General features: G+C 40.3%; 1 protein-coding gene across 5 annotated transcripts in view; it reads left to right on the plus strand.

Moving 5' to 3' along the window:
- Positions 1–4112: 4112 nt before the first annotated feature.
- Positions 4113–26013, plus strand: part of LOC106565428 (natural resistance-associated macrophage protein 2) — a 51226-nt gene continuing 29325 nt past the window's right edge. The window contains exons 1-2 of one of the 5 annotated variants that reach the window (XM_045691598.1): positions 4113–4274; positions 19617–19718. In XM_045691598.1, the coding sequence (XP_045547554.1) occupies positions 19688–19718 (31 nt within the window). In that variant the 5' untranslated portion in view covers positions 4113–4274; positions 19617–19687. Of the gene's footprint in view, positions 4275–4318; positions 4448–8618; positions 8688–19601; positions 19719–26013 lie in introns of those variants that run through there. The other 4 variants (XM_014132551.2, XM_014132552.2, XM_014132553.2 and 1 more) reach the window with 4 other exon arrangements.

The raw sequence follows: 26013 nt of genomic DNA on the forward strand, positions 1-26013 counted from the left end.
CTCAAGGGACAGTCAAGGCGAAACAACATGGTTGTGGATGGAATTGCAGAATCTCCACATGAAACCTGGATGGAGTCTGAGGACAAAGTGAGGGAAATGATCTCTGAAAAATTGAAGATGGACCACAGGAAGATTGAGGTGGAGCGCGCCCACAGGACTGAAAAACCCACCATCGGCACAGGTGATAGTCCCAGGCCGATAGTGGTCAAGTTCCTGAGGTTCAAGGACAAGGTAGCTGTTCTGGAAAGAGCCAAGAACGTGAGAGGAACGTATATCTTCCTCAACGAGGACTATCCTGAAGCTGTGCGCCAGAAGAGGAAAGAACTGATCCCAGCCATGAAAGCTGCCAGAGCGCGTGGGGACATTGCGTACATCCGCTACGATAGGCTCATTGTCCACCCTCCCTCCCAGAAGCCTGGAAGGGATGAGAGAGCCAAGCCTATGGGTTCGTAGCCTCAACCCCGCAGCACACACACAGCAATTGATTAATGGACTGCTGAATGAATATTGTTTTATCTTGCTTTGTCTGCTCTTTTCAATATTATGTCTATCTCTGATAAGCTACCCAGGAAAGGGCTGAAAATAGCCCATATTAATATATGTAGCCTTAGAAATAAGGTTCATGAAATCAATAACTTGCTAACATCAGATAACATTCATATATTAGCCATTTCTGAGACTCACTTAGATAATTCATTTGATGATACATCACTAGCAATACAAGGATATAACATTTCTAGAAGAGAAAGAAATGCTTATGGGGGAGGAATTGCTGTATATATTCAGAGCTATATCCCTGTAATGCTTAGAGAAGATCTTATGTCAAGTGTTATTGAAGTGTTGTGGTTGCAGGTTCACTTGGCACATCTAAAGCCTTTTCTTTTGGGGTGTTGCTATAGGCCACCAAGTGCTAACAGTCAGTATCTAAATAATATGTGTGAAATGCTTGATAGTGTATGTGATGTAAACAGAGAGGTCTACTTTCTTGGGCTCCTGAATATTGACTGGTTTTCATCAAGCTGTCTGCTCAAGAGGAAGCTTCTTACTGTAACTAGTGCCTGTAATCTGGTTCAGGTTATTCATCAACCTACCAGGGTGTTTACAAACACTACAGGAACAAAATCATCCACATGTATCGATCATATTTTTACTAATGCTGTAGAACTTTGTTCTAACGCTATATCTGTACCCATTGGATGCAGTGGTCACAATATAGTGGCTATATCCAGGAAAGCCAAAGTTCAAACAGCTGGGCCTAAAATAGTGTATAAGAGATCATACAAATGATTTTGTTGTGACTCTTATGTGGATGATGTTAAAAAATATTTGTTGGTCTGATGTGATTAATGAGGAGCACCCAGACGCTGCACTTGATGAATTTATGAAATTGCTTCTTCCAATTATTGATAAACATGCACCTGCTAAGAAACTGACTGTTAGAACTGTTAAGTCTCCATGGATTGATGAGGAATTGAAAAACTGTATGGTTGAAAGAGATGGGGCAAAATTAGTGGCAAATAAGTCAGGCTGGCAATCTGACTGGCTTACTTACTGCAAATTGAGAAATGATGTGACTAAACTCAACAAAAAGAAGAAGAAACTAGTTTATGAAGCCAAGATCAATGATATAAAAAATGATGGGAAAAAACTTTGGAGTACTTTAAATGAAATTATGGGCAAAAAGACAAATTCAACTCCATCTTTCATTGAATCAGATGGCTTATTCATCACAAAACCATTTGATGTTGCCAAGTATTTTAATGATTATTTCATTGGCAAAGTGGGCAAACTTAGGCAGGAAATGCCCATGACAAACAGTGAGCAATTTTATTAATGTATAAAAAAAAACAAATAATGAGAGAAAAGCAGTGCAAGTTTGAGTTTTGTAAAATTCGTGTGGGAGAGGTGGAAAAATGATTAACGATCAATAATGACAAACCTCCTGGCATTGACAACTTAGATGGAAAGCTACTGAGGATGTTAGCTGACTCTATAGCCACTCCTATCTGTCATGTTTTTAATCTGATCCTAGAGGAAAGTATTTGTCCTCAGGCCCGGAGGGAAGCCAAAGTTATTCCGCTACCCAAGAGTGGTAAAGCGGCCTTTACGGTTTCTAACAGCAGACCTATAAGCTTGCTGCAAGCTCTTAGCAAACTGTTGGAAACATTTGTGTTTGACCAAATACAATGCTATTTCTCTGTGAAGAAATAAACAGACTTTCAGCATGCTTATAGAGAAGGGCACTCAACATGTACTGCACTGACACAAATGACTGATGATTGGCTGAAAGAAATTGATAATAAGAAGATTGTGGAAGCTGTACTGTTAGATTTCAGTGCAGCCTTTGATATTATTGACCATACATAACCTGTTGTTGAAAAAACGTAAGTGCTATGGCTTTTCAACCTCTGCCATATCGTGGATTCAGAGCTATCTATCTAATAGAACTCAAAGGGTTTTCTATAATGGAAGCGTCTCAAATGTCAAACATGTAAAGTATGGTTGTACCACAGGGCAGCTCTCTATGCCCTCTACTCTTTTTTATTTTTACAAATGACCTGCCACCGGCATTAAACAAAGCATGCGTGTCCATGTATGCTGACGATTCAACCATATACACATAAGCAATCACAGCTAATGAAGTCACTGAAACCCTTAACAAAGAGGTGCAGTCTGTTTTGGAATGGGTGGCCAGTAATAAACTGGTCCTGAACATCTCTAAAACTAAGAGCATTGTATTTGGTACAAATCATTCCTTAACTGTTAGACCTCAGCTGAATCTGGTAATGAATGGTGTGACTGTTGAACAAGTTGAGGAGACTAAATTACTTGGCATTACCTTAGATTGTAAACTGTCATGGTCAAAACATATAGAATCAATGGTTGCAAAGATGGGGAGAGGTCTAGCCGTAATAAAGAGATGCTCTGCTTTTTTGACACCACACTCCAAAAAGCAAGTTCTGCAGGCTCTAGTTTTGTCTAATATTGAGTATTGTCCAGTCGTGTTGTCCAGTGCTGCAAGGAAAGACCTCGTTAAGCTGCAGCTGGCCCAGAACAGAGTGGCACGTTTTGCTCTTAATTGTAATCAGGGGGATAATATTAATACTATGCATGCCAGTCTCTCTTGGCTAAGAGTTGAGGAGAGACTGACTGCATCACTTCTTCTTTTATAAGAAACATTAATGTGTTGAAAATCACAAATTGTTTGTATAGTCAACTTCCACACAGCTCTGGCACACACACTTATCCCACCAGACATGCCACCAGGGGTCTTTTCATAGTCCCCAAATCCAGAACAAATTCAAGAAAACGTACAGTATTATATAGAGCCCTTATTGCATGGAACTTCCTTCCATCTCATATTGCTCAAATAAACAGCAAACCTGGTTTCAAGAAACAGATAAAGCAACACCTCGCGGCACAACGCCTCTCCACTATTTGACCTAGAGAGTTTGTGTGTATGCATTGATATGTAGGCTACGTGTGCCTTTTTAAAAATGTATGTAGTTCTGTCCTTGAGCTGTTCTTGTCTAATGGTGTTCTGTATTATGTCATTCTGTATTATGTTTCATGTTTGTGTGGACCCCAGGAAGAGTAGCTGCTGCTTTTGCAACAGCTAATGAGGATCCTAATAAAATACCAAATGAGCAAGGCAGAGGCAACAAGCCTGATATGGAGATGGTGCAGAGACAGCAGGAGCAGTGGAATAGAGATACTAAGGCATTTATTTCAAGTACAGAGGAAGGTCGGGGATGGTAGAACGGCAGGAAGGGACAGAAGAGAGGAGGCGATTTTTTACAAGATTAAAGGTGAGACGCAGCCGGTTGAATAAGACCTTAAATGTGATCGAAAAGAATCCAACAGGAAAGTGTTATTCTTGCCATGAAACAGATACAGTGGAGCATGTATTGCTACAGTGTGAGCAGTTTCAGAGGGAAAGAGACACTGAGATCTAGTATGAGGGAAAAGGGGATACAGGAAATTAGTTTAAATAGTATATTGAGTAGAATGTTATTAGATATAGTCTCAAATATTTTATATTTTTTAAGAGCAACGGGGCTGGCAGGAAGGATTTAGTTTCTCCGTCTCTTGGCCGGCACTCCAGTACAGTAGCTGGCAGTAATGTACCATAACGTTGGATGCCAACTACTAATAATCCCCACCGAAGAAGAAGTTGTGTCACTTCACTTGCTTGTGTCGACATCTAACGTTAGCTATGTGTTATTTAATGTAATGACATTTACATGACCATACTTTTTACTCGCTATATCCAGGTAAGATGACGCATTTCTATTTATTCCAGTGGTTGTTTTACTTGTCAACTGTGCAGGTATTTAACCGGCTAATTGCTTGCCAGATAGGATAAAGTTAGCTGGCTAGCTAGTTAACGTTTGCTGTTAATAAAAAAAGGAAAGTCACGATAACATCTTTGCTTCACTGCTTTATGGTAACGTTACTCATTTGATGTCTACGTTTTGGTCATTTCAAGTAGCTGCCAACCATAGAAATGTCTAGACTTTCTGGCCTCCCTTCGTAATCCGGTTGACCACGCTTGCTTGCTAGTTAGTTGTTTTTGACTGGGTCTCAATGTCAAAATGAGCCCATGTGGTCAAACAGTTTACAGGAAATAAATATAGTCTAGTGTTAGTCCAAGTAGTACTCTTAAGGAGCCTAATGTTACCATTACTCCTTAAAGTGGAACTGACAGCCTTTTAACTACTTTGCAGATATGAAACACACAATCATAATATCAGTAAAAAAAATCGAATTCCCAGTTTATGCTTCAAAACTAACTTCATAAAGAGGTTTTAAAAATAGGTTCTATTTAACGCTATTCCATGACATGCATATTGGGTGCGTTCGTACTCTGATTTCAGAGCACTCTTGTCTGAGTGTCCATATTATACACATTTGCAAGCATAGCAACAAAGGCTTGATAAATATATTTATCCTTTTGTTTAATATGTTAAAATGCTATATACAGCGTCCAATGTACACAAGTGGACATTTATAAAGGACCATATTTTTTTTCTAATAAAACAATGGCCAGTTTAGGTTGCGGTTTAATATTTTTTTTAATTTTTTTGTGAAAACAAAAATAGTCTGTCTTGCCTACAAATTCTTTACGTATTTAGGTATTTATTTTGCAAACTAAAAACAAAGAGCCTAATGTTAGCTAGCTGCTGGGAGGATGTCATGTCATTGGAGGAGTGGATGAGTGACCGACTGTTTCCACTAATATCGTTTTTAAGTGGCTACGGCTAGAGATGGTGTCATTTGGTTAGCTAGCAAGAAATATGAATCGCTTTGCTAGCTAGCTATGCTGAACTTGAACAACTGTTATCCATAGTTAGCGTATCTCTTGTTGTCAATCAGATGTATTTGGCAACGATCAAATTTGCGGACAGGCAAGTTCCCGTTCAGCTGTCAAAATGTGGGTTTGGATAAAAGCATGCATTGGACAGCAAGTTGCATAAGGACGAGCAGGCTACAATTCCCCAACGTTTCAGTGCAATTCGTGATGGCCAACTAGTTAAAGTTTGAGAGGGTTGGATTTTAGCTTATCTCGCTCTGGCTAGCTTTAGTTATTATTGTTCTTGATGTGCATAGGCAACTGAGGGAGAGAGAGCCTACCTTTTTTATGGTTGTTTGAGCAATAGGACTCACAAATGTTAGAGGACTCCCGTGGTATTTACATACAGTGCATTCGAGAAGATGAGACCTTGACTTTGTACACATTTTGTTTTGCGTGACAGACTTATTCTAAAATGGATTAAATGCATTTTTTTCTCTCGTCAATCTACACGCAATACCCCATAATTACAAAGCGAAAACAGGTTTTTAGAAATGTTTGCTAATTTATTACAAATAAAAAATATACATTTTGCTATGAGGCTCAGGTGCATCCTGTTTCCATTGATCATCCTTGAGATTTTTCTACAACTTACTTGGAGTCCACCTGTGGTAAATTAAATTGATTGGACATGATTTGGAAAGGCACATACCTGTCTATATAAGGTCCCACAGTTGACAGAGCAAAAACCAAGCCATGAGGTCCGAGACAGGATTGTATCGAGGCTCAGATCTGGGGAAGGGTACTGAAAAATGTCTGCAACATTGAAGGTCCCCAAGAACACCGTGGTCTCTATCATTCTTAAATGGAAGAAGACTCTTCCTAGAGCTGGATGCCCGGCCCAACTGAGCAATCGGGTGAGAAGGGCCTTGGTCAGGGAGGTGATCAATAACCTGATGGTCACTCTGACAGAGCTCCAGAGTTCCTCTATGGAGATGGGAGAACCTTCCAGAAGGACACCATCTCTTCAGCACTCCACCAATTAGGCCTTTATGGTAGAATGGGCAGACGGAAGCCACTCCTCGGTAAAAGGCACATGACAGCGTGCTTGGAGTTTGCCAAAAGGACCTAAAGGACTCTCAGAACATGAGAAACAAGATTATCTGGTCTGAAAAAAAACAAGATTGAACTCTTGGCTTGAATGCAAAGCTTCACGTCTGGAGGAAACCTGGCAGCATCCCTATGTTGAAGCATGGTGGCAGGATGTTTTTCAGCGGCAGGGACTGGGAGACTAGTCAGGAACGAGGGAAAGATGACAGGAGCAAAGTACAGAGAGACCCTTGACGAAAACCTGCTCCAGGGCGCTCAGGACCTCTGACTGGGGGTGAAGGTTCACCTTCCAACAGGACAACGACCCTAAGCACACAGCCAAGACAATGCAGGAGTGGCTTCGGGACAAGTCTCTGAATGTCCTTGACTGGCCCAGCCAGAGCCCGGACTTGAACCCGATCGAACATCTCTGGAGAGACCTGAAAATAGCTGTGCAGCGACGCTCCCCATCCAACCTGACAGAGCTTGAGAGGATCTGTAGAGAAGAATGGGAGAAACTCCCCAAATACAAGTGTGCCAAGCTTGTAGCGTCATACGCAAGAAGAATCGAGGCTGTAATCGCTGCCAAAGGTGTTTCAACCAAGTACTGAGTAAAGGGTCTGAATACTTATGTAAATGAGATATTTCTGTGTTTTTTTTTTTTTATAAATGTGCAAAGATTTCTCAACATGTTTTTGCATTGTCATTATGGGATATTGTGGTAGGTTGAGGGGAAAAAACAATAAAATCCATGTTAGAATAAGGCTGCAACATAACAAAATGTGTAAAAAGTCACACTCTACATTCAAAACCAGGGGAATGTGTTTTGATATGGAGAGGCAGGAATTTGGTTAAAAAACCTAAAATAAAATACTGCATCCCCCAAACCCATCTGAATACTGTATTTGCAGAAATTCATTCAGGTGTATTTTGTGACTTTTGACGAATGCGTTCCAATGATCAAAAGTCGCGCTGTTGCTACTGCCTGTGAACACACAGTCCAATTCAAAGGGAAGGATGGCAGGCCCGTTTGACAAATGGCTTATTTGCCTTTAGGCCTATTGTAGCTTTGATTGGCTATGGCGCACCGGTCTGTGTAGACTCCTGTCCTTGAAAATACGTTTTTATTATGTTTTAACATGAAAATATCTAAGTGCTCGCTTGTCAGAAAATGTAAAAAAAAAAAAAAAACAAGTGTCATATTCTTCCTGCCTTTTACTTTCATATCACAACTTCACAAATACAAAACACGCTTACTGTACACTGTTTTAACCGGCTTTATCACAGCTGCAGCCAACAGTATTTTTCTTGCGTTACACACAGGTGTTCGTCACATGATCAATAGAGTGGTCCACCTGCGCTAATTATGTCTTCAGTCTGTTTTCTGTAAACACATGCTGTATCATGGATATATGCCCATGTGGGAATACTAACTCTAACCCTATAAAGGTGTCTCAATTTAATGTATTTTTAAAAATATCACTTGGTGATATGAGAGAAGGGCCTTATGCTTCCAAAAACGTAATGTAAACGATGCGTGTTAATGTTCAGACAGTGTCGGGGCTCTTTACAAAACTCCACCGTACAAAATACTCTTATGTGTACTGTAATGGAACTAACTGAGAGTCATGATCAAGAGCTAGTCTAGTGTATGCAGTGTAGCTGCAATGTAGGTTGCAGGTTAAAACATATACCTTACATAACTTCACTGTTTGAAATACTGCTAGTTCATCATTTTAATCTTCTCAATGGAGCAGTGTGGATATAGGTACAGTGGAATATCCCATCCTTGCATTGAGGTGCGTTTTCTGACCCATATCTCGCACCAGCACCACAGTGTCTTAATGTAACCATGATTGTGTTCTGAACTCAGTGTAAACTATCATAACGGTATGGTCGATATCTTCTGGCAAGGCCTATAGCCTAGTATAACATTTTAAACAACTTTATAAGATGTTCTAAAGTTGCTAAGCTGTTCATTCAGCCCTCGGAGGCATTTCTAGGTCAAACTGTTCCTTGTCTCGTGAGGAATGTAGCCTAAAGATTTGTGCTTCAGTCCTAGTTTAGGCTGTTGTACTTTAAAAAGAGAGTGTGTGTGTGTAAGGTCCTTGTTCCGTTAGGGAGGTGACAGATATGGAGTGAGCTGTTTTTTACAGATTAGGTCAGAGAGAGAGAGCAGAACTGCTCCCACTCTGTTCTCTCTTTTCTGCCCTCATTCTTCTCAGTCTCATGCGTCTGTTTTTGGGAAGAATGAATGACCGGGACTGGTAATTTGACCATTTTGACTGAGTAGTCCTATACACAGGTGCTATACAATTTTATTTACATTGATAGATAGGGGTGTAAATCCAAGGTTGACAATGGATAGGGAGTCGTTCCATGTCATTTCAGCATGCCATGACACCCACCATCTCAGATTGTTCTGAAGTTGTTTCTGTAGTTAGAAACAAGTAAAAATGCCATTCCTGAAACATTATTTTGTTGAAATTTAATTTGATCTCAGAGAAATTAAGAATTGCACACATTGGCCATTTTTAATTTATAGGATTCAGATAATATTAAATAATTATAGTACCTAACATCTGATTTGGGACCAAACTTATTCCTACCCATTAGGGCTGACCACATTTAGTCGATTGTTTGGACGATAGGCTGTTGGTTATTAAGCAAGATTTATTTTTTTAATCGAGCAGTGGCAAATATATAAAAATAATTTATGGCACACAAGTCACCTGTCTGAGTGGACTAATCCATTGTGGAGGCCGCGGGGATGGCACACCAGTATCACCAGTAGTAACCTACATTTACCGTTAAATTAACATAATTTATAATCTAGAATGTTTGTTTGGTTATGGTATTTTCTGTTGATGCTTTCAGCATACACTGAACGCAAATATAAATGCAACATGTATAGTGTTGGTTTCATGAGCTGAGATAAAAAATAAAAAAAGCTTATTTCTCAATTTTCTGCACAAATTTGTTTAAATCCCTGTTAGTGAGCATTTCTACTTTGCCAAGATAAGCCAACTACCTGGCAGGTGTGGCATATCAAGAAGCTAATTAAAAAGCATAATCATTACACATTTGCACCTTGTGCTGGGGACAATAAAAGGCCAATCTAAAACGTGCAGTTTTGTCACGCATCACAACGCCACAGATGTCTCAAGTTGAGGGAGCGTACAATTGGTATGCTGACTGCAGGAATGTCCACAGGGAGCTGTTGCCAGATAATTGAATGTTCATTTCTCTACCATAAGCTGCCTCCAATGTCGTTTTTAGAGAATTTGGCACTATGTCCAACCAGCCTCACAACCACAGACCACGTGTCTGGCGTGTTGTGTGTGCGCAAGCGGTTTACTGATGTCAACGTTATGGTATGGGCAGGCATAAGCTAAGGACAAAACACAATTGCATTTTATCGATGGCTATATGAATGCACAAAAATACCGTGACGAGATCCTGCAGCCCATTTTTTTATTTATTTTTTGTCAATTTATTTGTTGTCTTTTGTTTTGAGTACTCCTGTCAATTTTGATTAAGGACACTCACCTGATTATGCATAGAAGGAGGCCTAGGCTGCCTGGCCTGCATGCAAATGTAGGCCCCAAAATTTGCCCATTTGGGGATCTGATACTATTTCTGATTGTCTTAACTCAGCATCACTTTGGAGCTTCTCAAAGTAAGTTTTTCTTCGCCTCAAACAGCAAGTACATTATGTCTATTTTTACATCCATTGAGAATGACAATAGTTCCTCAAATGTTTCCAGCTCGATCCCTTGCAATAACCACTCAGCATGAAAGGGGAAACAAATGTGATGCTCTGATCCGGTGGAAACGTCATAAAATAGGCCTACCTGATTACTCATTCTCCTTGCGCAAATAGCCTACTGCTGTGTCTGTCTGGAGCTCACTGGCATGGGAAACAATGTTGCAAGTTTGCTAGCACTAACTTAGGGCCTGACCAAGTTAATAGTTGAAACATATTACAGCCTTATTCTAAAATTGATTAACTTGTTTTTTTTATCTCTCAATATACACACAATACCCTATAATGACAAAGCAAAATGTTTTTTTGTTTTTTTTTAATGTTGGCAAATAAATAATAAAATGGATCACGTTTGCATAAGTATTCGACCCTATATTCAGTACTTTGTTGAAGCACCTTTGACAGCGATTACAGCCTTGAGTCTTCTTGGGTATGACACTACAAGCTTGGCACACCTGTATTTTGGGAGTTTCTCCCATTTTTCTCTGCAGATCCTCTCAAGCTCTGTCAGGTTGAAAGAAATAAAAGCTGAAGTAAATCATTCTCTCTACTACTATTCTCTACTAGGAATTGTGAAAAAATAAGTTTAAATGTATTTGCCTAAGGTGTATGTAAACGTCCGACTAAAACTGTATGCAAATTAATATTAATACCATTTAAATGTAGATTTTTTTTTTTGCATTGGATATATTTACCCTATCATATGGAGACATAAACAATTTACCTTGTCATAAGTAGACATAATTGCAAATTATTAAATCCTTCCAATAGAAATTAAAAAAACAATTTAGATACGAATTGAACTTTAATTAATTGAGTTGACTTTTCACATGGGATGATTTCACTGAACAACAAAAGGGAATATTGAATGATCCCCAAAAACTTTTTCAACATACATCTGTAAAATGATAACCAAAGCTTTAGTTTCTAGACTGTCTTCCTCTTAGGCTTCCATGTCTTCTCCCTAGACCTCCTCAATGTCCACCTCTTGAACATCAGACTCTGAGGCCTCATCTTCACTGTCACTTTCCAACCTTGTTGAGGATGGCTTGTTGTCAGGCTCAAAAAGCCTCAAATTCGCCTAGGACGGCCACCAATTTTTCAACCCTTGTATTGGTCCGCCTGTTGCGTGCTTTGGTGTGTGTGTTCCCAAACAAGGACCAGTTGCGCTCGGAGGCGGCTGATGTTAGTGGGATTTGGAGGATGATGAGGCAACGGGAAAGAGCCTCAAATCCACAAAGTCCCTTCCACCAGGTGGCTGATGAGATATGTTGGCACGACTGCCATATTGCATCTCCTTCCCAAAGCCCTTGCTTGGAAGTGTACTTCGCCAGACTGTCAAGAACCTTGCCCTCTTTCAGGCCAAGGTGGCGAGACACAGTAGTGATGACACCATAGGACTTGTTGATCTCTGCACCAGACAGGATGCTCTTGCCAGCATACTTGGGGTCCAACATGTACGCTGTGGTGTGAATTGGCTTCAGGCAGAAGTCTTCACACTTTTTGATGTATTTCAGAACTGCAGTTTCCTCTGCTTGGAGCATCAGTGAAGTGGGCAGGGTAGTACGGATTTCTTCTCTTACATCTGCAAGCAGAGTCTGAACATCAGACAGAATGGCATTGTCTCCCTCAATCTGTGCAATGGCTACTGTTATAGGTTTCAGGCTTCTTACCACTCTCTCCCAAAACACATCCATGAGGATCCTCTGGATGGGACTATCCATATCAGCAGACTGTGATATGGCCATTTCTTGGAGAGACTCCTTCCCCTTCAGGAGACTGTCAACATGATGACAACACCACCCCAACAAGTGTTGCTGGGCAGCTTCAATGTGGTGCTTTTATTCTTCTCACTTTGCTTGGTGAGGTAGATTGCTGCTATAACTCGAAGACCCTTCACATACCTAACAATTTCCTTGGCTCTCTTGTAGAGTGTATCCATTGTTTTCAGTGCCATGATGTCCTTGAGGAGCAGATTCAATGCATGAGCAGCACAGCCAATGGGTGTGATGTGAGGGTAGGACTCCTCCACTTTAGACCAAGCAGCCTTCATGTTCGCAGCGTTATCTGTCACCAGTGCAAATACCTTCTGTGGTCCAAGGTCATTGATTACTGCCTTCAGCTCATCTGCAATGTTGAGACCGGTGTGTCTGTCACTTGTGGCTGTGCTCTTGTAGAATACTGGTTGAGGGGTGGAGATGTAGTTAATTGTTCCTTGCCCACAAACATTCGACCACCCATCAGAGATGATTGCAATACAGTCTGCTTTCTCTATGATTTGCTTGACCTTGAACTCTGTTGAACTCTGCATCCAGCAAATGAGTAGATAAAGCATGTCTGGTTGGAGGGGTGTATGCTGGGCGAAGAACATTCAGAAATCTCTTCCAATACACATTGCCTGTGAGCATCAGAGGTGAACCAGTTGCATACACAGCTCGAGCAATACATTCATCAGTATTTCTCTATGTTCCTCCATTGAGTTAAAAAAAAATCTTCTGATTCCAGGAGCACCATGAGCTGTTGCTATCGATAAGGTGTCCGATTCATCATTTTCACCTCGAATAGAAGTAGAAGGACTTTTGTCAGAGGTTGCTTGTTGTGAGCGCTGAGGGAACTTTATGTACTTGGTCAGATTCTGCATCTTTGTTGCATTCTTCACATATGATTTGGCACAGTATTTGAAAATGTACGCAGCTTTTTCTTCTACATTCGCTGCACTGAAATGTATCCACACATCAGATATTGCCATCTTCTTGTAAAGATTTTTTTTAAATGCATTTCCATATACAGATAAATAGTTAAGCAGTTAGATTAAACAACTCCTTTGTAAGATAAAATCTTTTAAAATGAAACATGTATGGAAACAGGTGAATTAACACTCCTCAGTTAGCAGGCTCAAACAAGCTAAAACCCACATGGTAGGAAAAGCAGAAATTGTTAACAATTAAAACACATTTTGGCTACTATTTACTAGTTAACAAAAAAAGTATGTATGTATGTCACAACATATATTCACCCCACCCAGTATTGTAATCAAAACTTACCAGAAAGCATATAGTCCTTGGCTCAGAGAGTGTAGTAGTGTGAGCCTAATAGCATCTCATTAGTGTGCAAGATCTTGAGAATCAGCTGTACATGTGATGGAAGAGTGCACTGTGCATGCAGAGGGTTGAAATTCCATTGAATTGGGGATAGTTTAACAAAAATATGCCACAAGACCTAGAATTGCCTTATGTATCCCACAAAAAAGGTTCACTGTTATAAGCTAACTTTTTGATGAATTTAAACTAAATTCCCCAAATTCCAGGGCTTAACTTCCCATGGAAAATGTCCGGAAATTTACCGGACAGTTTCCGACCCTTTGCAACCCTACTTAAAAACATTTTCCACCATTATTAATCTTTGATCACTAAGATTATGATATTTATTTATCTATTTCATAATTATTGTTACGTTTATCAGATATGTATTTTATCACAATTTCCACAACAACCAATGGAGAAATTAACAGTTTGAAATCCAAAAATGTAATACATCAATTTAATATTTTGTTAACATTGCTCATCTAATGAAAAGGGCTGAGTTAAACATAACTGAAAACAAATCTATTCAAAAGGTACATTAAAATGCATTTAGTAATTTCTCAATACCGCAATAACCTTTTCTGAATCTTTTTTTTTTCTTCCCATATACACACAAGTAATTATGTTATTTTTATGTAAAAAATATTTGGATAGGGAACAAAAGTCACTATACGATTAATCCCAAATTACACGTTTTATATTTCCTAAATATTGGTGCATTACAGTAATGATAAACGTTTCGATGATGAGAATGCATGTTTCGGTAACGAGTGTTGAATAGTTTTCCATTGAAAAACTGTACTGAGCACTACTAGAGATTTAGTACCCAATACATCATCACTTGTCATTGGTTAATCCCAAATGACTTGCATAATATTAAATCACCGATCTTAATGCAATTGACTAAAACCCCCCACCACATGATGCTGCCACACATGTGCTTCGGTTGGGATGGTGTTCTTCGGCTTGCAAGCATCCCCCTTTTTCCTCCAAACATAACGATGGTCATTATGGCCAAACAGTTCTGTTTTTGTTCCATCAGACCAGAGGACATTTCTCCAAAAAGTACGATCTTTGTCCCCATGTGCATTTAATTTAAATCTACCATTCCAGTGTTTTTCTTGCTATACTTTATTTACTTTGCCACCATGGCATTTTTTGCCTTTACCTCCCTTATCTCACATCATTTGCTCACATTGTATTTAGTCTTATTTAAAAAAAAAAAAAAAAATTCTACTGCATCATTGATTGTATGTTGTTTTACTCCATGTGTAACTCTGTGTTTTTGTATGTTGTCGAACTGCTTTGCTTTATCTTGGCCAGGTCGCAATTGTAAATGAGAACTTGTTCTCAACTTGCCTACCTGGTTAAATAAAAATAAAATAAACATTTGCAAACCGTAGTCTGGCTTTTTTATGGCGGTTTTGGAGCAGTGGCTTCTTCCTTGCTGAGCGGCCTTTGCAGGTTATGTCGATATAGGAGTCCTTGGCTGTTATCCTGGGATTGATTTGCACTTTTCACACCAAAGTGTTCATCTCTAGGAGACAGAATGCGTCTCCTTCCTGAGCGGTATGACGGCTGCGTGGTCCCATGGTGTTTATACTTGCGTACTGTTGTTTGTACAGATGAAGGTGGTACGTTCAGGCGTTTGGAAATTGCTCCCAAGGATGAACCAGACTTGTGGAGGTCTACATTTGTTTTCTGAGGTTTTGGCTAATTTCTTTTGATTTTCCTATGATGTCAAGCATAGAGGCACTGAGTTTGAAGGTAGGCTTTGAAATACATCCACAGGTACACCTCCAATTGACTCAAATGATGTCAATTAGCCTATCAGAAGCTTCTAAAGCCATGACATAATTTTCTTGAAAGGCACAGTCGACTTAGTGTATGTAAACTTCTGGCCCACTGGAATTGTGATACAGTGAATTATAAGTGAGTGAAATAATCTGTCTGTAAACAATTGTTGGAAAAATGACTTGTGTCATGCACAAAGTAGATGTCCTAACCAACTTGCCAAAACTATAGTTTGTTAACCTCTATGGACTAGGTGGGACGAATTCGTCCCACCTACGTAACAGCCACTTGCAGCCTGTGGCGCGATTTTCAAAACCTTAAAAATCCTATTACTTCGATTTCTCAAACATATGACTATTTTACAGCTATTTAAAGACAAGACTCTCGTTAATCTAACCACACTGTCCGATTTCAAAAAGGCTTTACAACGAAAGCAAAACATTAGATTATGTCAGCAGAGTACCAAGCCAGAAATAATCAGACACCCATTTTTCAAGCCAGCATATAATGTCACCAAAACCCAGAAGACAGCTAAATGCAGCACTCACCTTTGATGATCTTCATCAGATGACAACCCTAGGACATTATGTTATACAATACATGCATGTTTTGTTCAATCAAGTTCATATTTATATCAAAAACCAGCTTTTTACATTAGCATGTGACGTTCAGAACTAGCATACCCCCCGCAAACTTCCGGGGAATTCGCTAACATTTTACTAAATTACTCACGATAAACGTTCACAAAAAGCATAACTATTATTTTAAGAATTATAGATACAGACCTCCTCTATGCACTCGATATGTCCGATTTTAAAATAGCTTTTTGGTGAAAGCACATTTTGCAATATTCTAAGTACATAGCCCAGGCATCACGGGCTCGCTATTTAGACACCCGGCAAGTTTAGCATTCACCATAATCATATTTACTATTATAAAAGTTTGATTACCTTTTGTTGTCTTCGTCAGAATGCACACCCAGGACGTCTACTTCAATAACAAATGTTGGTTTGGTCCAAAATAATCCATCGTTATATCCGAATAGCGGCGTTTTGTTCGTGCATTCCAGACACTATCCGAAATGGTAAAGAAGTGTCGCGCGCATGGCGCAATTCGTGACAATAAAATTCTAAATATTCCATTACCGTACTTCGAAGCATGTCAACCGCTGTTTAAAATCAATTTTTACGCCATTTTTCTCGTAGAAAAGCGATAATATTCCGACAGGGAATCTCCTTTTCGGCAAACAGAGGAAAAAATCACAAAGGCGGGGGCGGTCGGGTCACGCGCATAAGCCCAGAGTCCCTTGATCGGCCACTTGAGAAAGGCGATAATGTGTTTCAGCCTGGGGCTGGAATGACGACATTCTGTTTTTTCCCGGGCTCTGAGAGCCTATGGAAGACGTGGGAAGTGTCACGTTAGAGCAGAGATCCTTAGTAAAAGATAGAGATGGAAAAGAAGTTCAAGAAATGGTCAGACAGGCCACTTCCTGTAAAGGAATCTCTCAGGTTTTGACCTGCCGTTTGAGTTCTGTTATACTCACAGACACCATTCAAACAGTTTTAGAAACTTTAGGGTGTTTTCTATCCATATGTAATAAGTATATGCATATTCTAGTTACTGGGTAGGAGTGGTAACCAGATTAAATCGGGTATGTTTTTTATCCAGCCGTGTCAATACTGCCCCCTAGCCCTAACAGGTTAACCTCTTACATCTAGACGTTCCGCTAGCGGAACACCTGCTCCAATATCCAATGATGGGCGTGGCGCGAAATACAAACTCCTCTAAAATCCGAAAACTTCCATTTTTCAAACATATGACTATTTTACAGCATTTTAAAGACAAGACTCTCGTTAATCTAACCACACTGTCCGATTTCAAAAAGGCTTTACAGCGAAAGCAAAACATTACATTATGTCAGCAGAGTACCCAGCCAGAAATAATCAGACACCCACTTTTCAAGCTAGCATATAATGTCACAAAAAACAAAACCACAGCTAAATGCAGCACTAACCTTTGATGATCTTCATCAGATGACAACCCTAGGACATTATGTTATACAATGCATGCATGTTTTGTTCAATGAAGTTCCTATTTATATCAAAAACCAGCTTTTTTACATTAGCATGTGACGTTCAGAACTAGCATACCCCCGCAAACATCCGGTGAATTTACTAAATTACTCACGATAAACGTTCACAAAAAACATAACAATTATTTTAAGAATTATAGATACAGAACTCCTCTATGCACTCGATATGTCCGATTTTAAAATAGCTTTTCGGTGAAAGCACATTTTGCAATATTCTCAGAAGATAGCCCAGCCATCACGGCTAGCTATTTAGACACCGACCAAGTTTAGCCCTGACCAAACTCCGATTTACTATTACAAAAGTTTGATTACCTTTGTTGTCTTCGTCAGAATGCACTCCCAGGACTGCTACTTCAATAACAAATGTTGGTTTGGTCCAAAATAATCCATCGTTATATCCAAATAGCGGCGTTTTGTTCGTGCGTTCTAGACACTATCCGAAGTGTAAATAAGGGTTACGAGCATGGCGCAATTCGTGACAAAAGATGTATAAATATTCCATTACCGTAATTCGAAGCATGTCAACCGCTGTTTAAAATCAATTTTTATGCCATTTTTCTCGTAGAAAAGCGATAATATTCCGACCGGGAATCTGCATTTAGGTAAACAGAGGAAAGAAAACAAAGCATGGGGTCGACGCGGGCACGAGCCTGAGTCTCACAGTACTGTAACCAGCCACTACACAAACGCGCTACTTTGTTTCAACCAGAGCCTGCAAAGCCACGATTCAGCTTTTTGCCGCCTTCTGAGAGACCATGTGAGCCGTAGGAAGTGTCACGTAACAGCAGAGATCCTTTGTAATGGATAGAGATGGCAAAGAAGGCCAAGAAATGGCCAGACAGAGTACTCCCTGTTTGGAATCTTCTCAGGTTTTGGCCTGCCAAATGAGTTCTGTTATACTCACAGACACCATTCAAACAGTTTTAGAAACTTTGGAGTGTTTTCTATCCAAAGCTAATAATTATATGCATATTCTAGTTTCTGGGCAGGAGTAATAATCAGATTAAATCGGGTACGTTTTTTTATCCGGCTGTGAAAATACTGCCCCCTATCCATAACAGGTTAACAAGAATTTTGTGGAGTGGTCAACAACAAAAAAATTCCCATGGAAAGTTTCCACCTCTGAATATTCCACAAAATGTGCAGCCCTAGTCAAGTGCCAGTTTCTTCACAATCACCCAGCACTTGTTGGGACTATTCAAGGAGAGTTGGGTTGAAGCGTTGGGTTGCGATTAGGACAAAGTGAATTGCTTTCCTGGAGGACTGGCTTGGTTTGTGAGGATGTCCACACAATCTATTGGTGTTCTACCCAAAGTTGCAATGAAAATGTTGTGATCTATTTAAACACAAGAGACCAGCAAAATTGATTTAAGAGTGTGGTGGTATAGCAGGAACAGTGTCATCTAGTGATCAGAATTTGGTACTTTCCCACTACTTTATGGTAAATAATGCAAACGTCGATGACCTAATTTCTCGGAACATGCGAAAAATTAAATATAAAATCACCAGATTCACAGGGAATACATTACATGGGACTGTATGTAGAAGCAATACTCCAAGCCACAGCTTCTTACTACTAAAATCAAGAACTGATACTGTGTAGGCCTACAGGTTTTTAGTGTGGGATTGGCGTGAGGGGTCTGAGTGGCTTTTGGCTCCCCCCCTCGATTTGGTCCAAATCGGATATATTTATTTAATATTATCTGAATCCTCTAAATTTAAAATGGGCAATTTGGCTGCAATGAATTAGCTTAATTTCTCAAGATTCAAATTCCATTTCGGCAAAATCTTTCATGAGTGTTAATCGTGTCTGAGATGGTGGTTGTCAAAAACCTCTCATGCTTTTTGAGGTGGAATGACCCAAGGGTCTTCTGATATCTCTTGTATGGGCATTTGTAAAGCTGTACTGTGTAAATGAGGTCAGGAGGTTTTTGACTTCACATTGAGGGAAGTACTGAATAAGATGTATTCTAACCACGGTGACCATATTGAGGTCAATTCAAGGCTTTTGTTATGTTCTCACTATTAGGTTAATATGAGTGAAGTGGTCATGTGCATTTCTTGCCGAGTCATTTTTGCTGTTGCAGAACTAGTTACTCAGCATCAATATCAGTTGTCTCCTGTCATGGCTTATCGATAGGTTTAGGAGTGCTTATTTCCCATTGTAATGAAAAATGTGGAGGTTATTTTTGTTTAGTTTAGCCTAACTCCTCAAATCCTCAATAATTTTCTATAGCGTGCCTGCTCTTCTCAGGCAAAGCTGTATTAAGCGGAGAAATGGTGGAAGGAAATGGAACTCTAACTGTTCACAAACATTGATCCTTCTGTGATTTAGTGGCTGACTAGAGTGAATGATACCCACAATGACCAGAGTTGAATTGATCAGGATTTTAAGACTAGATCGTTTTTAAAACTGTAAATAAGAGTGATACTGGTCTCTGCAGTGTTTGTATTGTTTTTCTTAATAATTTGTTTTAATTTCAGTTGTCTGTTTTCCAGACAGAGCTCCAGTCCCTGCGTTTACAGAGCTCCCACTCCCCTCGGCCCCCTTTTAACTCCACCCCACCCTGATGAAGACAGCACGGGAAGCAGACCTGGAAGGTAACTTATGATAACAGAAGCACGACACACTCCACCACACTCACTCCTACGCCGTACTGTGATCAGTTCAGCACACATGGTGCACTATAGGCCCTATGCCTGCGTACACAATACATTGTAGAATTGTTTTATTAAATCTCAGTTATTGTTAACATTTTGGTCCAAGACCTTTTTCAAGACAATGTGAGATTCACACATTGTTCTAGAATGTAGAAATGTTTTTACAAAAACGTCCTGCACGACAACGAGAAGCTTGGTAGTGGGAGTGATAACTCTCTTCTAAAGTGTACACAATAGATTAACTTACAGTGCCTTCAGAAAGTGTTCACCCCACTTTACTTTTTCCACATTTTGTTGTTACAGCCTGAATTTAAAATTTATTACATTTTGATTTGTTTTGTCACTGGCCTACACACAATACGCCATAATGTCAAAGTCGAAAAGCTCAAATGTCTTTGAGTCAAGTATTCAACCCTATTTGTTATGGCAAGCCTAAATAAGTTCAGGAGTAGACATTTGCTAAACAAGTCACATATTAAGTTGCATGGACTCTGTGTTCAATAATAGTGTTTAACATGATTTTTGAATGACTATGTCATCTATACTCTACACATACATTTATCTGTAAGGTCCCTCAGCTGAGCAGATTCAAACACAGATTCAACCACAAACAAACACCAGGGAAGATTTCCAATGCCTTGCAAAGAAGGGCACCAATTGGTAGATGGGTAAAAAAAGAGGCAGACATTGAATATCCCTTTGAGCATGGTGACGTTATTAATTACACTTTGGATGGTGTATCATTACACCCAGTCACTACAAAGATACAGGCGTCCTTCCTAACACAGTTGCCAGACTACAGTTTGCAACTGTACATGGGGACAAAGATCATACTTTTTGGAGAAATGTCCTCTGGTCTGATGGAACAAAAATAGAACTGTTTGGCCATAATGACCATTGTTATGTTTGGAGGAAAAAGGGGGGTGCTTGCAAGCCGAAGAACACCATCCCAACCGTGAAGCACGGGGGTGGAAGCATCATGTTGTGGGGGTGCTTTGCTGCAGGAGGGACTGGTGCACTTCACAAAATAGATGGCATCATGAGGCAGGAAAAGTATGGATATATTGAAGCAACATCTCAAGACATCAGTCAGGAAGTTAAAGCTTGGTCGCAAATGGGTCTTCCAAATGGACAATGACCCCAAGCATACTTCCAAAGTTGTGGCAAAATGTATTTTAAGGACAACAAAGTAAAGGTATTGGAGTGGCCATCACAAAGCCCTGACCTCAATCCTATAGAACATTTGTCGGCAGAAATGAAAAAGTGTGTGCGAGCAAGGAGGCCTACAAACCTGACTTAGTTACATGGGCCAGAATTCACTTAACTTGTTGTGGGAAGCTTGTGGAAGGCTACCCGAAACGTTTGGCCCAAGTTAAACAATTTAAAGGCAATGCTACCAAATACTAATTGAGTGTATGTAAACTTCTGATCCACTGGGAATGTGATGAAAGAAATAAAAGCTGAAATAAATCATTCTCTCTACTATTATTCTGACATTTCACATTCTTAAAATAAAGTGGTGATCCTAACTGACCTAAAACAGGGATTTTTTTACTCTGATTAAATGTCAGGAATTGTGAAAAACGGAGTTTAAATGTATTTGGCTAAGGTGTATGTAAGCTTCCCTCTTCAGCTGTAAATAACTCTAAATTAAGCATATAAGACTACCTGTTTCTTTGTTAACCGCTCAACACAGAATAGCTGCATGTGTTCCTTCCCTCAAATCGTTTGGAGAAAATATATTTCTATTTCATTCAGCTATGTTTAATTGTATTCAGAATACTATAAAATAATGCCACAGAATTCTAAGACAATCTTGTCTGCTAAATGACCTAGTGTAGCCCACAGCCATGTGGCATAGCCAGATCAGGCCCTAATGTAAGGACAACTCAGAGTATGCTATTATGTTCTTCTGAAATATACTACATTTTCTTCATATCATGTTTCTTTAGACCGCTAAAATAAATAATGGATTTATTGTGATGGTGTAGGCTATATTACATGGATTTATTATACTTTTAAATATGTAGATGTTCCAAAGGTCTGCATCAGTGGCTTGTAGGCTATGCGTGGAAGCCAGGAGATGCTAAATATGTTTATGTTAATTCATGCTAAATTACCGTGAGACTGGCAGTTATTTGCTTGACAATCACCTGCTCACAGAATGTCATGACCCCTTTTCAAATCAAATCCAATTTTATTTGTCAGATGCGTCGTAACAACAGTTGTGGACTAGCAGGGAAATGCGTACTTACGGGCCCGTCTCAATGCAGAGAGGAAGAAAAGATAAATAATGGTAAAGTAAGATACGTAATAAATAATACACAATTAGTAACGTTAACTTTGATATATACAGTGCCTTTGGAAAGTATTCAGAGCCCTTGACTTTTTCCACATTTTGTTAGCTTACAGCCTTATTCTAAAATGGATTACATTGTTTTTTCCCCTCCGCAATCTACATACAATACCCCATCATGACAAATTGAAAACAGGCTTTTAGAATGTTTTTGCTAATTTATTAAAAATAAAAAATAACTTATTTACATAAGTATTCAGACCCTTTGCTATAAGACTCGAAATTGAGTTCAGGTGCATCATGTTTCTATTGATCATCCTTGAGATGTTTCTACAACTTGATTGGAGTATTATTTTTTTATATTTTTTTATTTAACTAGGCAAGTCCGTTAAGGACAAATTCTTATTTACAATGACGGCCTAGCAAAAGGCAAAAGGCCTCCTGCAGGGATGGGGGCTGGGATTAAAAATAAATGAAATAAAATATAGGACAAAACACACATCACAAGAGAGACAACACTACATAAAGAGAGACCTAAGACGACAACATGTCATGTGTTGCTGCCATGCTAACACAGCATGGTAGCAACACAACATGACAACAACATGGTAACAACATGGCAGCAGCACAACATGGTAGCAGTACAAAACTGAGTACAAACATTGGGCACTGACAACAGCACAAAGGGCAAGAAGGTAGAGGAGACAATACATCACGCAAAGCAGCCACAACTGTCGGTATGAGTGTCCATGATTGAGTCTTTGACTGAAGAGATTGAGATAAAACTGTCCAGTTTGAGTGTTTGTTGCAGCTCGTTCCAGTCGCTAGCTGCAGCGAACTGAAAAGACGAGCGACCCAGGGATATGTGTGCTTTGGGGACCTTTAACAGAATGTGACTGGCAGAACAGGTTTTGTATGTGGAGGATGAGGGCTGCAGTAGATATCTCAGATAGGGAGGAGCGAGGCCTAAGAAGGTTTTATAAATAAGCAACAACCAGTGGGTCTTGCGACAGGTATACAGAGATGACCAGTTTACGGAGGAGTATAGAGCGCAGTGATGTGTCCTATAAGGAGCATTGGTAGCAAATCTGATGACCGAATGGTAAAGAACATCTAGCTGCTAGAGAGCACCCTTACCTGCCGATCTATAAATTACGTCTCCATAATCTAGCATGGGTTGGATGGTCATCTGAATCGGGGTGTGTTTGGCAGCTGAGGTGAAAGAGGAGCGATTACGATAGAGGAAATCAAGTCTAGCTTTAACCTTAGCCTGCAGCTTTGATATGTGCTGAGAGAAGGACAGTGTACCGTCTAGCCATACTCCCAAGTACTTGTATGAGGTGACTACCTCAAGCTCTAAACCCTCAGCGGTAGTAATCACACCTGTGGAGTACACCTGTGTGGTAAATTTAATTGATTGGACATGGTTTGGAAAGGCACACACCTGTCTATATAAGGTCCCACAGTTGACAGTGCATGTCAGAGCAAAAACCAAGCCATGAGGTCGAAGGAATTGTCCTTAGAGCTGCGAGACAGGATCGTGTCTGGGGAAGGGTACCAACAAATGTATGCAGCTTTGAAGGTCCCCAAGAACACAGTGGCCTCCATCATTCTTAAATGGAAGAAGTTTGGAACCACCAAGACTCTTCCTAGAGTTGGCCGCCTGGCCAAACTGAGCAGTCGGGTGAGAAGGGCCTTGGTCAGGGCGGTGACCAAGAACCCGATGGTCACTCTGACAGAGCTCCGGAGTTCCTCTGTGGAGATGGGAAAACATTCCAGAAGTACAACCATCTCTAAAGCACTCCACCAATCAGGCCTTTATGGTAGAGTGGCCAGACGGCAGCAACTCCTCAGTAAAAGGCATATGACAGCCCGCTCGGAGTTGAACCAAGATTGAACTCTGGCCTGAATGCCAAGAGTCACATCTGGAGGAAACATGGCTACGGTGAAGCATTGTAGTGGCAGTATCATAATGTGGGGATGTTTTTCAGCGGCAGGGACTGGGAGGCTAGTCAGGATTGAGGGAAAAATGAACAAAGCAAAGTCGAGAGAGATCCTTGACAAAAACCTGCGTCACAGCGCTCAGGACCTCCAGACTGGGCATCAAGGTTCACCTTCCAACAGGACAATGACTCTAAGCACACAGCCAAGACAATGCAGGAGTGGTTTTGGGACAAGTCTCTGAATGTCCTTGAGTGGCCCGGACTTGAACCTGATCAAACATCTCTGGAGAGACCTGAAAGCAGCTGTGCTGCAACGCTCCCCATCCAACCTGACAGAGCTTGAGAGGATCTGCAGAATGGAATGGGGAATGGTAGCAGAGAGAACAGTCTGGGTGGCAGGAGTATTAGACCATTTTTAGGGCCTTCCTCTTACACCGCCTGGTCTAGAGGTCCTGGATGGCAGGGAGCTCGGCCCCAGCGATGTACTGGGCCGTACGCACTACCACCTGTAGCGCCTCGCACTCGGATACCAAGCAATTGCTATACCAAGCTGTGATGCAGCCAGTCAAGATGCTCTCAGTGGTGCAGCTGTAAAACGTTGAGGATCTGATGACCCATTCCAAGTCTTTTAAGCCACCTGAGGGGAAAGAAGCATTGTCGTGCCCTATTAACGACTGTGTTGGTGTGTTTAGACCATGTAGTTCATTAGTGATGTAGACACCGAGGAACTTGAAGCACTATGGGGGGGCATGCTCAGCCCTCTGTTTCCTGTAGTCCACAATCAGCTCATTTGTCTTGCTGGTTGTTGTCCTGGCATAGAGTATGTGAGCGGAGTTAAGAGGTTGCACCCATCTATTTTTGACTACCTAGACCTACCATTTGGTTTTGAAGTATTGAAACCAAACCATATGATTTGAATGATGAGTATTTTATTAAACAACATGGAAAGGTGACTAAGAGGAGCTCATCTCAAATAGGCTACATGTCGTATTAAACAGCATATAAACACTAAGTAGGTCAGTAGCCAGACACGTAGCCTAAAAAAAATGAATTATTTAGACTATATTAGCCTATTTCAATTATTTCAAGGCTATAGCCTACAAAGAAATTAATTGTGAAGCATTTGTTGGTGCGACACACTAGGCTGGTGGTAACATTAAGCGCTCAGCATTTAAACAACATTTTGTTGTATTAAATCATTATAGTCTATAAATTGTGCATATAGGCTATGACTTCTAATTAAATGGGCTCCCGAGTAGCGCAGCGGTCTAAGGTTCTGCATCTCAGTGCTAGAGGCGTCACTACCGACCCTGGTTCGAGTCCAGGCTGTATCACAACCGGCCGTGATTGGGAGTCCCATAGGGTAGCGCACAATTTGCCCAGCACCGTCCGGGTTAGGGTTTGGCCGGTGTAGGCCGTCAATGTAAATAAGAATTTGATGTTAAATAAAGGTAAAATAATAAAACAATGAAACGAAAAATGTGTTGTTAGGCTTAGTCTACAGTGCCTTTTGAATTCACTTTTAGAAACACGAGTTTGGCCAGAGTCTGTAGCTTCAAGCTCATGCGATGTTGCCTGGAGAGCTGGCCAGCCACTGAGAATACTGTGGTGGTTAATTTCTGTATTACCAAATGAGGAGAAACAAACTTCACACACCAGTCAGAGTTATACTTAAACTACATCTTTAATAATAAGAGCTTTGCAATAGCATTGACTTTCAACGATTCCCTATTTCTAATGAACCGTTGAGAGTGACAACACAAAAGTACAAAGATCTTTTATAGCCAAGATACACCCCTCTCAACCTACATGACGAACAACAGATACATAGAATGGTCACAAGGTTAAGATTTGTATGAAAGATATCTATAATACATAGCAGACAGCATCTGCTATGTCAACAGTTTTCATTGGAAAACTGGAACCGTCTCTTCCTGGTACGGTATAGAACAGAAACATTAGCTCATCCAATGGCATAACTCAATTGTCAACTCTA

Source organism: Salmo salar, chromosome ssa12 (genome assembly GCF_905237065.1).
Source record: "Salmo salar chromosome ssa12, Ssal_v3.1, whole genome shotgun sequence".
NCBI lineage: Eukaryota > Metazoa > Chordata > Actinopteri > Salmoniformes > Salmonidae > Salmo > Salmo salar.